General features: G+C 45.2%; 1 protein-coding gene across 1 annotated transcript in view; it reads left to right on the top strand.

Moving 5' to 3' along the window:
• The window catches only part of HEATR4 (HEAT repeat containing 4), a 41,862-nt gene that overhangs the window by 12,606 nt on the left and 12,648 nt on the right, over nucleotides 1-16,608 (top strand). Inside the window, exons 8-11 of the mRNA XM_089686930.1 lie at nucleotides 7,671-7,775; nucleotides 13,425-13,543; nucleotides 14,021-14,201; nucleotides 15,590-15,659. Coding sequence (XP_089543056.1) covers nucleotides 7,671-7,775; nucleotides 13,425-13,543; nucleotides 14,021-14,201; nucleotides 15,590-15,659 — 475 coding nt within the window. The remainder of the gene's footprint in view (nucleotides 1-7,670; nucleotides 7,776-13,424; nucleotides 13,544-14,020; nucleotides 14,202-15,589; nucleotides 15,660-16,608) is intronic.

Genomic DNA, 16,608 nt, shown 5'->3' with positions numbered 1-16,608 from the left:
TTTACTGTCCTTCAGACACTATGGGGGCTGGACTATGGCCAGTGGGAGTAGAAAATGCCCCAAATTTAGTGGAAGTAAACAGTGCCTCTTCATTTGTTTAAGTGGAAGGTATAAAGCCCCATTGTGGGTATCAGTGGGAGGAATAACACCCCATCATTGGTGTCTGTGGGAGGAAAGGTGCCCCATCATTGATGTCAGTGGGAGGAATGGTGTCCCATTATTGATGTCAGTGGGAGGAATAATGCCCCATCATTGGTGTCAGTGGGAGGAATGGTTTCCCATTATTGGTGTCAGTGGGGGGAATGGCGCCCCATCATTGGGGTTAGTGGAAGGAATGGCACCCCATTGTTGGTATCAGTGGGCGGAATGGCGCTCCATCATTGGAGTCAATGGCAGGAATGGCGCCCCGTCATTGGTGTCAGTGGGAGGAATAGCACCTCATCATTGGTGTCAGTTTGTTGAATGGTGCCCCATCATTGGTGTCAGTGGGGGGAATAGCACCCCCATTGGTATCAGTGGGGGGAATGGCACCCCATCACTGGTGTAAGTTGGAGGAATGGCACCCCATCACTGGTGTCAGTTGGAGGAATGGCACTCCATCATGGGTGTCAGTTTGAGGAATGGCGCCCCATCACTGGTGTAAATGGGAAGAATAGCAGCCCATTATTGGTGTCAGCTGTGGATGGAATAGTGTCCCAAGGGCCGGATAGAGGTAGGCAAAGTGCCACATCTGGCCCAGAGCCACAGTTTGGAGACCACTGATTTACAATATGTTAATACCTAAATGGGCAGAGTCTGAGCAGAGGTTCACTTTAAACCCAACTCCAGACAAACATTTTTTCTTACATTTTGGACAGAATAGAAAAGGGTTCTGCAAGTATTTAAATGCTGTCCCTAGTGAAGAGATTTATGTTTTCCTTCTGTGCTGTTTGATATTTGCCAGCTAGGCAGGAAGCGAGGGGAAATCTTTCCTCATAAAGTAAGTATAAAAACATTATCAGATGTTCTAATTCTTATTCACTTACCTACTGGGGTTTTTTTTGTCTTCCTAACCTTTGGAGGGATTTTCTATCACTCCCTGTCCTGACAGAAAATAATGGTAAATTTCCCAAACAGGCAGACAGACAGCAATAAAAGCCCATCAAGAAACTCTAACTTACAGTTGCAAGAAAAAGTATGTGAACCCCTTGGGATTCCGTGGAGTTTTGCATGAATTGGGCATAAAATGTGCTCTGAACGTCATCTAAGTCACAACAATAGAAGAACACAGTCTGCTGAACATAATACTACACAAACATTAGATGTTGCCATGGTTTAATTGCACATAACATGTAAACATTCACAGTGCAGGGAGGAAAAAGTATGTGAACCTTTGGACTTAATAACTGGTTGACCCTCCTTTGGCAGCAATAACCTCAACCAAACGTTTCCTGTAGTTGCAGATCAGACCTGCACAACGATCTGGAGTAATTTTGGACCACTCCTCTTCACAAAACTGTTTCAGTGTAGCAATATTCTTGGGATGTCTGGTGTGAATCGCTCTCTTAAGGTCAGGCCACAGCATTTCAATAGGGATGAGGTCAGGACTCTGACTGGGCCACTCCAGAAGGCGTATTCTGTGCTGTTGCAGCCATTGTTTTGTTGAATGACTTGTATGCTTTGGGTCATTGTCCTGTTGCATCACCCATCCTCTGCGGAGCTTCAGTTGGCGGACAGATGGTCGTACGTTTTCCTGCAAAATGTCTTGATAAACTCTGGAATTCATTTTCCCATCAATGACAACAATCTGTCCAGGCCCTGAGGCAGCAAAGCCTGATGCTCCCTCCGCCATGTTTCACAGTGGGGATGAGGTTTTGATGTTGGTGTGCTGGGCCTTTTTTTCTCCACACATAGTGTTGTGTGTTCTTCCCAAACAACTCAATCTTGGTGTCATCTGTCCGCAGTATATTCTGCCAGTAGTGCTGTGGAACATCCAGGTGCTCTTTTGCAAACTTCAAACGTGCTGCAATCTTCTTTTTGGACAGCAATGGCTTCCTCCGTGGTGTCCTCCCATTTACTCCATTCTTGTTTAATGTTTTCCTTATTGTAGATGTGTCAACAAAAATGTTATCATGTGCCAGAGATTTCTGTAGGTCTTTAGCTGACACTCTGGGATTCTTCTTTACCTCATGCAGCATTCTGCGCTGTGCTCTTTCAGTCATTTTTACAGGACGACCACGCCTAGGGAGAGTAGCAACAGTGCTAAACTTTCTCCATTTGTAGATAGTCTGTCTTACTGTGGACACATGAACATCAAGGCTTTTGGAGATACTTTTGTAACCCTTTCCAGCTTCATGCAAGTCAACAATTCTTGATCGTAGGTCTTCTGAGAGCTCTTTTCTGCGAGGCATGGTTCACATCAGACAGTGCTTCTTGAAACCAGTAAACCCAAACCAGGTGTCAGCAACACATCCAATATCATCACACTGATTAGAGTCAAGGTTGGCTCACTCCTGGCTCCAATTAGCTCTGGGAGAAGTCATTAAGCTAGGGCCTCACATACGTTTTCCTCCCTGCACTGTGAATGTTTACATGTTATGTGCAATTAAACCATGGCAACATCTAATATTTGTGTAGTATTATGTTCAGCAGACTGTGTTCTTCTATTGTTGTGACTTAGATGATGTTCAGAGCACATTTTATGCCCAATTCATGCAAAACTCCACGTAATCCCAAGGGGTTCACATACTTTTTCTTGCAACTGTATAAAACTATAGTGTATGAAAAAGGTTTTGGCTAGAGTTGGGATTCACTGAGGATTTACCTTAAAGTGTATGTAAGCTCTAACAATAAATGTTCCTGACTTACTCCTCTTTTGGTCTGGTAAATATACCATTGACAGCATTTTATTGTATCTGTTTGACATGCGCAGACAAAAAAAAATATCTGTTTATCGAGCCAGAAAACGTGTGATCTGATAACTTCCTGTACTCTCTACCCCTATCCTGTTATTAATTAGCATAGTTCCCTGCTGGCTTTGCGAGCTACAAAACACCTTCCCCTGCTATGGAGGGAGGTGTTATGCAACTCTTAACAGACTTCCTTTCCTAGGATGATACAGTGGGGCAAAAAAGTATTTAGTCAGCCACCAATTGTGCAAGTTCTCCCACTTAAAAAGATGAGAGAGGCCTGTAATTGGCATCATAGGTAGACCTCAACTATGAGAGACAAAATGAGAAAAAAAAATCCAGACAATCACATTGGCTGATTTGGAAAGAATTTATTTGCAAATTATGGTGGAAAATAAGTATTTGGTCACCTACAAACAAGCAAGATTTCTGGCTCTCACAGACCTGTACCTTCTTCTTTAACCTCTTGCCGACCGCGCATAGCCGAATGACGGCTTCACCGCGGCCGGCCAGTTCTGAGTGGACGTCATATGACGTCCTCCCAGAACGCGCTCTCCTGCGCGCCCCAGGGGGCGCGCACCCGGCGATCTCCGTGATCGCTGTGTCCTACGGACACAGCTGATCACGTGATGTGGTGAAAGGCCGATCCCACCGGCCTTTTACCACGTGATCAGCGGTGTCCAATGACACGCTGATCACAGGGAAATGCAAGTGCCGGTTCTCGGCTGCACTTTCCTCACGCTGTCAGATCATGAGGAAAGTACTGCCGAGAACCGGCAGTTGTCAGAGCGGGGATCGGCACCGATCATCAGGGCACTGATGATCAGTGCCCTGATGATCGGTGCCCAGCAGTGACACCCGCAAGTTCCGCCCAGCAGTGCGCCCACTAGCCCCGCCCACCTGTGCCCAGCAGTGCCCCCACCTGTGCCCAGCAGTGCCCCCACCTGTGCCCAGCAGTGCCCCCACCTGTGCCACTCTGCCTGTGCCCAGAAGTGCCACCTACATGTGCCCAGCAGTGCCACCCACCTGTGCCCACCCACCTGTGCCCACCCACCTGTGCCCACCAGTGCCACCCACCTGTGCCCACCAGTGCCACCCACCTGTGCCCGCCCACCAGTGCCGCCCACAAGTGCCGCCCAGCAGTGCTGCCAGTCAGTGCCCAGGGGTTGTGCCAGTCAGTGCCCAGAAGTGATGCCAGTCAGTGCCGTCTATCAGTACCCATCATCAGTGTCACCTATCAGTGCCGCCTATCAGTGCTGCATATCAGTGCCGCCTATCCGTGACCCCTAATTAGTGCTGTCTATCAGTGCCGCCTATCCATGCCACCTCATTAGTACTGCCTATCAGTGCCCTTTAGTGCTGCCTATCAGTGCCCATCAGTGCCCATCAGTGCCGCTTCATCAACGCAAATCAGTGAAGGAGAAAAAATACCTGTTTGAAAAATTTTATAAAAGAAACAAACTTTTTTTTTTTTTTCAAATTTTTTGCACTTTTTTTAATTTATAGCGCAAAAAGTAAAGCGCCCAGTGGCGATTAAATACCACCAAAAGAAAGCTCTATTTGTGAGAAAAAAATGATCAAAATTTCATTTGGGTACAATGTTGCATGACCGCGCAATTGTCAATCAAAGTGCGGCAGCACTGAAAGCTGAAAATTGGCCTGGTAAGGAAGGGGGTATAAGTGCCTGGTAGGCAAGTGGTTAAGAGGCTCCTCTGTCCTGCACTCATTACCTGTATCAATGGCACCTGTTTGAACTTGTTATCAGTATAAAAGACACCTGTCCACAACCTCAAACAGTCACACTCCAAACTCCACTATGGTGAAGACCAAAGAGCTGTCGAAGGACACCAGAAACAAAATTGTAGGCCTGCACTAGGCTGGGAAGACTGAATCTGCAATAGGCAAGCAGCTTGGTGTGAACAAATCAATGGTGGGAGCAATAATTAGAAAATGGAAGATATACAAGACCACTGATAATCTCCCTCGATCTGGGGCTCCACGCAAGATCTCACCCCGTGGGGTCAAAATGATCACAAGAACGGTGAGCAAAAATCCCAGGACCACATGGGGGGACCTAGTGAATGACCTGCAGAGAGCTGGGACCAACGTAACAAAGGCTACCATCAGTAACACACTACGTCGCCAGGGACTCAAATCCTGCAGTGCCAGACGTGTCCCCCTGCTTAAGCCAGTACTTGTCCGGGCCCGTCTGAAGTTTGCTAGAGAGCATTGGATGATCCAGAAGAGGATTGGGAGAATGTCATGTGGTCAGATGAAACCAAAATAGAACTGTTTGGTAGAAACACAACTCGTCGTGTTTGGAGGAGAGAGAATGGTGAGTTGCATCCGAAGAACACCATACCTACTGTGAAGCATGGGGGTGGCAACATCATGCTTTGGGGCTGTTTCTCCGCAAAGGGACCAGGACGACTGATCAATGTACAGGACAGAATGAATGGGGCTATGTATCGTGAGATTTTGAGTGAAAACCTCCTTCCATCAGCAAGGGCATTGAAGATGAAACGTGGCTGGGTCTTCCAACATGACAATGATCCCAAACATACCGCCCGGGCAACGAAGGAGTGGCTTCGTAAGAAGCATTTCAAGGTCCTGGAGGGGCCTAGCCAGTCTCCAGATCTCAACCCCATAGAAAACCTTTGGAGGGAGTTGAAAGTCTGTGTTGCCCAGCGACAGCCCCAAAACATCACTGCTCTAGTGGAGATCTGCATGGAGGAATGGGCCAACATACCAGCAACAGTGTGTGCCAACCTTGTGAAGTCTTACAGGAAACGTTTGACCTCTGTCATTGCCAACAAAGGATATATAACAAAGTATTGAGATGAACTTTTGATATTGACCAAATACTTATTTTCCACCATAATTTGCAAATAAATTCTTTCCAAATCAGCCAATGTGATTGTCTGGATTTTTGTTCTCATTTTGTCTCTCATAGTTGAGGTCTACCTATGATGCCAATTACAGGCCTCTCTCATCTTTTTAAGTGGGAGAAATTGCACAATTGGTGGCTGACTAAATACTTTTTTGCCCCACTGTAGTTGTCACCCTAGCACAGATAGTGTATTGATGGCAGGATTACCATGTTAAAATAAAGGAAAACATGAAAAAAACTAATGCAGCCACCACATCTGAAATCCCATACACAGAGGGTGAATATTGTCCAAAATCAGTCGGTACAGTAGAAACTGGCTGATGTTTGGCCCATGTGTACAGGTATTTGTTTGACAGAAGCCAATCTCACCACTGGCTTTTGTCGAAGGAGCGTGCTGGAAAGCCAGCAGTCCATCGGCATCTGATCTGCTGTCTCAGCCAATGGCTGCAAGAGCTGACCTGTGCTTTCTGGTGGTGGGGTGGTCCCCCTGTCAGAACACAATAGCATAGCGAACTGTAGTTGTTGTACTAACATTGAATAGTACGAGACCTCCTTGCAGGCCATTCATTTTTTTTTTTTTTCGTTCAGCCAGCTGAAAAACTTTCCATGTGTACCAGGCTTAAGTACTATCTGCAATACTATCAATTTTTGTTCTTGGGTTTAGCTATGACTGAATTACATAAGTATCAAAAGGGACACAAACTGATTCCATAATCTCATGTAATTAATTGCAATGCCAGTGCTGAGCTGGTTTTGACTCCTGAACATCACACCTACAGTTTGAAATCCATTCCAAAAGCATGGGCAATACAAATGGAGTTCCCTCTGCCCCCACCTTTCTTTGTAGCTGAAACAGCTTTCACTTTCCTGGGAACGCTTTCCATAGGCTTTTGGTGTGTCTGTGGGAATATGTGCCCATCCAGGTGAAAGAACTTTTGTGAAGTCAAATACTGATGTTGGATGAAAACATATGGCTCTCAGTCAGGGTTCCAGTTGATCCGAAATATACTGAGTAGAGAAAAACAAAAAGAGGGCACACCAGCCTAGTGTATTACCTTACAAAATGTATTTATTAAATGATAAAATTAAGTATTTTACTCACAAAATGACAGTACAAAGGTACATCGTTCTTGTGACTCTGAGGAAGAGGCAAGTCTTCGAAACACGTCAGCCTGTTGGAGGTCCAGAGTTCCCATCACGGATGCACACTTAGTGCGGATCGGACCGAGTTGTTCCTATATAATGTACCTTTGACTGTATTGTCATTTTTGTGAGTACAATACTTTTATCATTTAATAAATACATTTTTTAAGGTAATACACCAGGCCGGTGTGCCCTCTTTTTGTTTTTCTCTACTCAGTATATTTGGACTTCTCCGGTCATTTGAGGGCAGCAAGGCGTGCATATTCCAAGAAATTCTCGATGTGGTCCCATCCTTTTTGAGTCCATCCCTAACCGCAGGAGTATTTGGGTTTGCCATTTCTCTACTATTGATCCCAAATATGTTCAGTAGTGTTGAGGTAGGGCTTTGTGTAGGCCACTCAAAGTTCTTCCACACCCAACACATCGAACCATGTCTTTGTGGACCTAGCTCTGTACACAGACAGAAAGCCATGCTAGAAAATAAAAGGGCCCCAAACTATTTCCAAAAACTTGAAGTGGACAATTGTCTACAGTGTCTTTCCACTAGCATTAACTATACCCTCCACTGGAAACACCTGAACTCAATAATTTGTTACGGATCCTAATTGTGGTCATACAGAACATGTTAGCTAGAGATATAAAATTACTTGGATAATCTCAACTGTTGAAAATTATTGCTAGTGGTTGATGAGTTTCTTTATTACTTGAAGACAGATGATGTCTTTAGTGTACCTTTTCTCATTTTATAGAATATGATTTATTCCTTGCTGGGAGAAGCACTTAACAGAAGTAACTGGAAGGATCGAATTGTTGCTTGCAGAGCCCTCTCCCGTCTTCATGGGGACATCAGCCGGGTAAGCATTCTTAATAGAAAACATTAAAAATTACTATAGCTAAATCTTGGGGAGGGGATATGCAATTGTTTATTCTGCTACTGTTATGTTACATGGAAGTATTTTACATACTATCAATAGGAGTCAGCAACACCTGGAGATTTAAAAAAATGATACTGGGTCTAAGTTATAACAGAGTACAGTTGCAAGAAAAAGTATGTGAACCCCTTGGGATTACGTGGAGTTTTGCATGAATTGGGCATAAAATGCGCTCTGAATGTCATCTATGTCACAACAATAGAAGAACACAGTCTGCTGAACATAATACTACACAAACATTAGATGTTGCCATGGTTTAATTGCACATAACATGTAAACATTCACAGTGCAGGGAGGAAAAAGTATGTGAGACCCTAGCTTAATGACTTCTCCCAGAGCTAATTGGAGCCAGGAGTGAGCCAACCTTGACTCCAATCAGTGTGATGATATTGGATGTGTTGCTGACAGCTGTCCTGCCCTTAAAAAACACACACCTGTTTTGGGTTTACTGGTTTCAAGAAGCACTGTCTGATGTGAACCATGCCTCGCAGAAAAGAGCTCTCAGAAGACCTACGATCAAGAATTGTCGACTTGCATGAAGCTGGAAAGGGTTACAAAAGTATCTCCAAAAGCCTTGATGTTCATGTGTCCACGGTAAGACAGACTGTCTACAAATGGAGAAAGTTTAGCACTGTTGCTACTCTCCCTAGGCGTGGTCGTCCTGTAAAAATGACTGCAAGAGCACAGCGCAGAATGCTGCATGAGGTAAAGAAGAATCCCAGAGTGTCAGCTAAAGACCTACAGAAATCTCTGGCACATGCTAACATTTTTGTTGACACATCTACAATAAGGAAAACCTTAAACAAGAATGGAGTACATGGGAGGACACCACGGAGGAAGCCATTGCTGTCCAAAAAGAATATTGCAGCACGTTTGAAGCTTGCAAAAGAGCACCTGGATGTTCCACAGCACTACTGGCAAAATATACTGTGGACAGATGAAACCAAGATTGAGTTGTTTGGGAAGAACACACAACACTATGTGTGGAGAAAAAAAGTCACAGCACACCAACATCTAAACCTCATCCCTACTGTAAAACATGGCGGAGGGAGCATCATGGTTTGGGGCTGCTTTGCTGCCTCAGGGCCTGGACGGATTGTTGTCATTGATGGGAAAATGAATTCCAGAGTTTATCAAGACATTTTGCAGGAAAACGTACGACCATCTGTCTGCCAACTGAAGCTCCGCAGAGGATGGGTGATGCAACAGGACAATGACCCAAAGCATACAAGTCATTCAACAAAACAATGGCTGCAACAGTACAGAATACGCCTTCTGGAGTGGCCCAGTCAGAGTCCTGACCTCAACCCGATTGAAATGCTGTGGCATGACCTTAAGAGAGCGATTCACACCAGACATCCCAAGAATATTGCTACACTGAAACAGTTTTGTGAAGAGGAGTGGTCCAAAATTACTCCAGATCATTGTGCAGGTCTGATCTACAACTACAGGAAATGTTTGGTTGAGGTTATTGCTGCCAAAGGAGGGTAAACCAGTTATTAAGTCCAAAGGTTCACATACTTTTTCCTCCCTGCACTGTGAATGTTTACATGTTATGTGCAATTAAACCATGGCAACATCTAATGTTTGTGTAGTATTATGTTCAGCAGACTGTGTTCTTCTATTGTTGTGACTTAGATGACGTTCAGAGCACATTTTATGCCCAATTCATGCAAAACTCCACGTAATCCCAAGGGGTTCACATACTTTTTCTTGCAACTGTATGTGAAAGAATCAATGGATGTGTTCCCCACAAAAATAATTCAAAACCTCCCTTATATTTTCTGGCATTTCTGACATACAAAGAAAATCCTAGTGGGCTGATACAGGCCAAAACTCCTGTATTGGATCGCCTGTTGATCTCAAGTGGGTACAAGGTGCATGGTAAGGTGAGTGGCAACTATCCAGTTTACGTTAATGAAAAGAATAGCTCACCTTGAAATACGTTAAGGTAGTACTAATTGCTAGGTAAAAGGATACCCAAGACTGCTGCTTTCTTGGTTGCTAATGTGTTTGTAGATTTTGGATTCTTGAGTTTTTTTTACCTGCCCTGTTAAATAATTTTATGTTTGCTGGCCACATGTACAACTGGACCCTAGGAGTGCAATAGATTCTTTGATTTACACAGTGTACAAAAAGATTATATTCCAGTATTATATTGTTCCTCTCTTTATCCACCATGGTAGATCTTGTGAGTTGACTTGAGCGATGAGGAAACTCAGAGTACAGTATTTGTAAAGGAGAAGAAATGGAGTTCTAGGCCAAACTTCGCTCTTGATAGACTGGATGACCACAAAACACAGCAATGGGAGTGCTGACTGCACAGCTATGAGATGTGTTATCTGTAATGCTTGGGGCTTGCTTTTTTTCTAGACAAAGGATGTCATCAGACCAAACGAAGAATGGGAAAAGCCAACTGGGTGCTAAAGCCAGCCATAATGGTTCAAATTTCAGCTGGATCAGCGGTGGACTGGCTGAGATTCAAACCATCTATGGGCAGGATGATTGTACCTAATTTTATTGTTGTACAACGTGGGCAGAACCAGCCTGTAACAGAACCGGACCCCGACTGCACTTGGATATTTCCATTAGACTCCTGCTTCCCCGTCCGAACACAGACCAGACACCACTCTTAAAGGAAAACCAGGAAAAAAGACTATTTTATTTTAATACAGATACAAGCAATACACACCCAGTAACAAGAGACACATCAGCAGACAGTCCCATCAGGGGGAAGGGCTGCCGGAAACACCCCCCACCAAGCCAATGCACAGAAACACACACATCCCACAATAGTCTGCTCCCAAGCAAGACACACAACAGAACAATGGGACACAACCACATGGCACCAAACAATGAACAACCCCCCACCCCACCTACACATGTCCACACAACATCACGACACACCACCCTGCACCATCAACAGGCACAGGGCGACCCACACAACAGGGACATGGGGACTGAGACAGGGGTCTCCCCACCTCTCCAAAGTGAGCCGTGCTCCATGGGTCCCCCACCCAAAGTGATGTCACATATCTCCCCTTTCGGCAGGAGACTAATGCAGGAGTAAACCCCAGATAGGTGGACTCCAAAGTTAGTCTGTACTTCCAGTCCCCCAATGCCAGCACCCACGCAGTTCAAATGGTCCCAAACAAGCATTACTCACGCAGCCAACCTCTGCCTCTCTCGTAGAACATACCCGCCGCTGGGGAGAAGTACAGGCCGGTCCTTCTCCCTGGAGTCCTCTCAGCCGCTGGAGAGAAGACAGGGTGGCTGGGCCGACTCCATCATGCTGTTGGGGATCTGGGCCGACTGCCCAGCATCCCTGTGGTATCCAGGTGGTGACTGTAGTTGCTAGGCAGAGGCCAGCGGCGCTCTGTCCTGTGGCCAGCACTTCTGCTGGGGACCCCACATCTGCTCTGGCTAACCGTAGGGGAGGGAGGCTGGCTTCCTCCACTCCCAGACTGTGGATCTGCTGCTGGGATGGCATTCCTCTGTCACTGTCCCCCTGGTGCACAGATCCTGGCTTGGGAGGGAAGACAGTTTCCTCCACTCTGGCTGACTGGGGGAGGGAGGACAACAACCTCCTCTCCCTTCTCCCCCTGGGCCTCTGAAACTACCACAGGTGTGGGGCAGAGGTCCTGGACCCTCTGTCCAGTTGTCAGTGCTTCAGCAGGAGAAGTTTCTTCTACCTCCAAAGATGCTGCTGGCAGGAAATCCCCTGTCTCTGTCAGTGGTGTAGGAGAAAGGCTGGCTGCCTCTTCTCTCAGGGAGACTGAAGCTGTTATTGGTACTGGGTAGAGCTCAGCAATGTTTGGCCCTGTTGTCATCTCTTTTGCTGGAGGCTTACCAGGTGCTTTTCCTCAACAGAGAAGTCTATCAAATCCCCAGTCTCTGGAATGGCTAAATGTCCAGGGCACTGGCTTGTGGCCCTTGGGCCCAGTGCCAGCACTTTGGCAGGTGACTCATCACCCATAACATCCTCCAGAGAAAAATCCATTAGATCCAAACATTCTGAGATCTGTAATTGGACATTTGAGCCGACTTCTCCATCTTCCATACCCTCATCCAGCTGTTGGACAGATGCATTCCACCATCCAAGCTCATCCCATGCAGAAACAGGATCATCTAGGCAAGCCAGCACTTGCTGCATCCGCCATAAGACCTCTGTTTCCATAGCTGCAGGTGGTATCTGTATCTCTCCTGCTATCCGAACCTTGGATCCTGATGGAGGTTTGGATGTCCCAGACTGCAGGTGACTCATCACCCATAACATCCTACAGTGAAAAATCCATTAGATCCATACATCCTGGGATCTGTAATTGGAAGGCTGAGCCGACTGCTCCATCTTCCATACCCTCATCCAGTTGTTGGACAGACGCATTCCTCCATCCAAGCTTGTCCCGTGTAGAAACAAGATTGTCTAAATAAGCTAGCACTTGCTGCATCCGCCATAAGACCTCCGTTTCCATAGCTGCGGGTGGTATCTGTCTCTCCTCTCCAGCTATCTGAACCTTGGATCCCGGTGGAGGTTTGGATGTGTTTACAGCCAGGAAGCACAATCGTAACGCTTGCCACCAATGTAATGGAACCGGACCCCAACTGCACTTGGGTATTTCTGTTAGACTTCCGCTTCCCCGTCCGAACACAGACCAGACACCACTCTTGAAGGAAAACCAGGAAAAAAGACTACTTTATTTTAACACAGATAAAAGATATATACACAGGGCGGGGCAATACACACCCAGTAACAAGAGACACATCAGCAGACAGTCCCATCAGGGGGAAGGGCCACCAAGCCAATACACAGAAACACAAACACACACATCCCACAATAGTCTGCTCCCAAGCAAGACACACAACAGAACAAAGGGACACAACCACATGGCACCAAGCAATGAACAACCCACCACCCCACCTACACATGTTCACACAACATCATGACACACCACCCTGCACCCCCAACAGGCACAGGGCGACCCACACACAACAGGGACATGGGGAGCCGAGACAGGGGTCTCAGCACCTCTCCAAAGTAAGCCGTGCTCCATGGACCCCCCACCCAAAGTGACTCCCGTCACACAGCCTGTTGAGTTTTTACATGTGATTATTATAATCATTTTTCTCTCCCGACCAGGAACTTTTCTCTCCCCAGCTCCCCTCACCAGGAGAACACAATAGCTCTGCAGGAGGGATTCCCCCATCAAAACTGACTGTGATGGGGAAATCAAGCAATTTTCTTTCTTGCAACCCATGGTTGCAGGAAAGAAAATCGCATCATCTATGGCTGTCCTTACATCTATAGCTGTCTTTAGGCAACATGAGTTCTTTCAGATACTTTTTCAAGAGGCCTTTTACATCAAAAAAACTCCTTCTCTGTTCGTACATATCACATGGGTGCCACTTACAAATAGATGTACTGTACTCTTGGTCTGAACTTTTCCTTCAAGGACCCCCCTATGTATAGTATACTGATATTATGGTTTAAGCAATTTCTTTCTTTATTCCAAAATGAGTCTGTTTTCACTGGGCTTTGTTCAGATTGGCTGATTATGTGTTTTGTGTCTCTAGGACCTGAAGAATAAACTGAGCCATCTGATGTGGAATGACTGGAGTCCTGCTGTGCGTTGGACAGCTGCCAAAGCATTGGGTAGTCTTGGTCAAGGAAAGGAGGTGCATGACCAATTAAGGTGCGAATGGCAGTGGTTCCAGCCATGTCTGCATGGGTAATAAAAAGAGTATTTTCAACTGAGCAGGATATGCTGTGCCCAATGTAATGGTGTTAATAAATGTTATTTGACATGACATTAACATGATTAACTGAGCCATTTTGGAATCTTAGAGGCAATACCCATACAGTACTGTTGACATGATTGCTAATAATTTTCAGTAACTCACTGCCTTTTCTAAAAATCTGCACAGAGGTTGAGAGAAAATCACAGTGAACTCCAGCACTATTATCAGTGCTTTATCTTTGGTGAGATACATGTTAGGAGTGTTTCTTATTACAACATTGGGCCTGAACATGTGATTGTAAAAGGGATGCTCCAGACCTTGTAGCAGTTGAACCAGTCTGGACAATACAAAAGAATTTTCTAAAATCCTTGCAAAGTATACTTTACCTGGTACATGAGTATATAACCGAAGTTTTACATTATTCTTTTTAGGAAACATTTAGAAGGTGACAGTTGGAAATCAAAGGTGGAAGCCTTGTCTCTCATTGGCTGGCTACAGATCATGACAGCCCAGCTGTTTCCAGGATTCCTGCAGTGTTTTACTAATGACTTTGCTGCAGTTCGCAGACAGGCCTGTCGGACTGCAGGTGTACTTCACATTAAAGATGAGATGGTAAGGCTTTGCTTACACTTGCGGTTGGGGGCCAGTAAAAAAAAAATTGCAGCTTTTCCGCACCCCCAGATGCTCCCTCCTATGCTGCAAAAGCAGTGGACAGGGGTGTACACATACCACGGATCCAGGGGCGGACTGACCATTTGGAAACTCGGGCACTGCCCAAGGGCCCGGAGTCAGTAGGGGGCCCCATAAGATGCCCCTGGTACCTTTTTCATAGGTTTTTTTGAGTTTGAGCAAGGACACAGGGGCCCCATGATCCCCTATTGCCCGGGGGCCCCATGAGTTGTCAGTCCGCCCCTGCATGGATCAAATGTTTTGAAGGCATTCTGCCACAGCAAAAATTATTTCCCTCGCCACATTCAGCAGGTAGTACCGTCTGATGAACATGACCCATTTAACTGTGAGCAAAGCAGTTTGGGTTATTTGCTCTGAATCTCCTTCATTCAGAAAAAAGCTATGCATTCTTTTTAAAGAGTGAAAAGCGCTCTGTGATTGAAGAAAGAATGGATGAATGTCACAATCTCCAAGCCTAAAGTCACAGACAGGGGCGGACTGACAACTTATGGGGCCCCCGGGCAATAGGGGATCATGGGGCCCCTGTGTCCTTGCCCAAACTCAAAAAAGCCAATGAAAAAGGTACCAGGGGCATCTCATGGGGCCCCCTACTGACCCCGGGCCCTCGGGCAGTGCCCGAGTTTCCAAATGGTCAGTCCGCCCCTGGTCACAGAATGTCTGTGGATTACCTGTTGATCCTGTCAGTAGATGTTACTTTTCTACCTCCTGTACTCAGCTGACAAGACTGTTAAAGTCCTTTCACATGGGCTTTGTCCACTGCTTTCAGCAGGGGATCTGTGAACTAATCACCAGGTGAATTAGAACAGAATGGGACTAAAAATATTTGGGGGCATCAAGCCATACTAAAAATTACCCCCCCCCTACCTCTGTTGCAATCAGCAGACAGTACCGTCTGTCAAATGTGACCAATGTAACCAATGCAGTCTGAGTTACTCGCTCTGTATCTCCTCCATTCAGAAAAAGCCATGGATTTTTTGGAAGAGTGCAAGGCCATACATCAACATTTTTTTTAACTGAGTATAGTCAATATTAAGCAGAATGCCTTGAAAACCTTATGATTTACATAGTGTTTTGTATTTTTTTCTTAGGGACATTAGAATTACAAATATATAAATTTTGACAAATACCCAATCCTTAAGTTAAAAAACAGACACTTTACGCGTTATTTAAGCTGGTTTGTTGGTGGCTTAGTGTTTATTCAGTTCAATTAATAAAACATCTACAACTTTATAATGATTATTTTGACTCAGAAAACTCAGAATTGTAATGTGTTTTGAACTTTGTGCTTTGAACTTATTCTCTTCTTTTAGGTCATGGAACACCTCTACCACATAATTCAATATGATCCAGTATGGAAAATCCAAGCACAGGCAATCAGAGGTTAGTAGCTGGCCAGTTGACCAATCTAAATGGCCAAGATGCCATTTAAAACTTTAAGCCTTTAACCCAGAACAAGTGTTCAGTAGAGGGCCTCTGACGTATCTGCTATGCAGTCCCTTGCTTCCATGGATAGCTGTACTTTAGTAAAGTTATTCTTTGAATAACCAGGTTCTCCCCCCAGCATTGCCCCAAATCTCATTGTAAGTCCTCACTGTGTAGCCAGGCCATACCTGCAGGGAATCCCCATTCAGTTTTATGGAACGATAATCCACCATTAAATATAAATATACGTACAAAGTCTGGTTATTTCACGCTCCAAATGTGATTTCAATAGCACAAAATTATAAACTGTGATACTACATTTCAGTCCTTATTCACTTTAAAAACATAATATCAAATAAAAAGTCCCACACCACTGTTTGAATATTAAAGTGCCATATACAAGTGCTTAATGCTCCTCCACCATTAGTCCCAATGACTTGAAATGAATGGACTTGAAATAAATTAGGGTTTTTCTTGTGCAGGCATAGCCCAGCAGGACACACAGCAAAGATGTGAGAGACACTGGAATAGGTAATTGTAGGATTGGGGGGGGGGCATTTAAAGGATAGCTTGATTAAAAGTAATTCTGTTCCAGCAGTTTTGTGACCCCAGTTTACTTGTCAGATAGCGAGTTTGCTGACCTTCACTTAAACACCACAGCTTGGTCAAAAACAGGAGCAGCATTGCACTGATGTGGTCATCTCTCTGCTCACTCACTTTCTTTTTCCCTCTGTTGGCATATTCAACACGAGTACATGTGCACTGCAGCAGAGCCTGATTGGTTGCTAATATTGGCCCTCTGTCTCCGGGTCTCCTAATTGCTAGTGAGAGGCTGACATCAAGAAACATTTCAGAATCCTACACTGGCTGCATTTAAAATACAACAATTGATTGATTAATGAATAGA

Source organism: Staurois parvus, unplaced genomic scaffold (genome assembly GCF_062004578.1).
Source record: "Staurois parvus isolate SC_StPar_1 unplaced genomic scaffold, SC_StPar_1.0 ptg000414l, whole genome shotgun sequence".
Classification (NCBI taxonomy): domain Eukaryota; kingdom Metazoa; phylum Chordata; class Amphibia; order Anura; family Ranidae; genus Staurois; species Staurois parvus.
The sequence above is the reverse complement of the archived record's forward strand: the minus strand, read 5'-3'. Positions and strand labels throughout refer to the sequence as shown.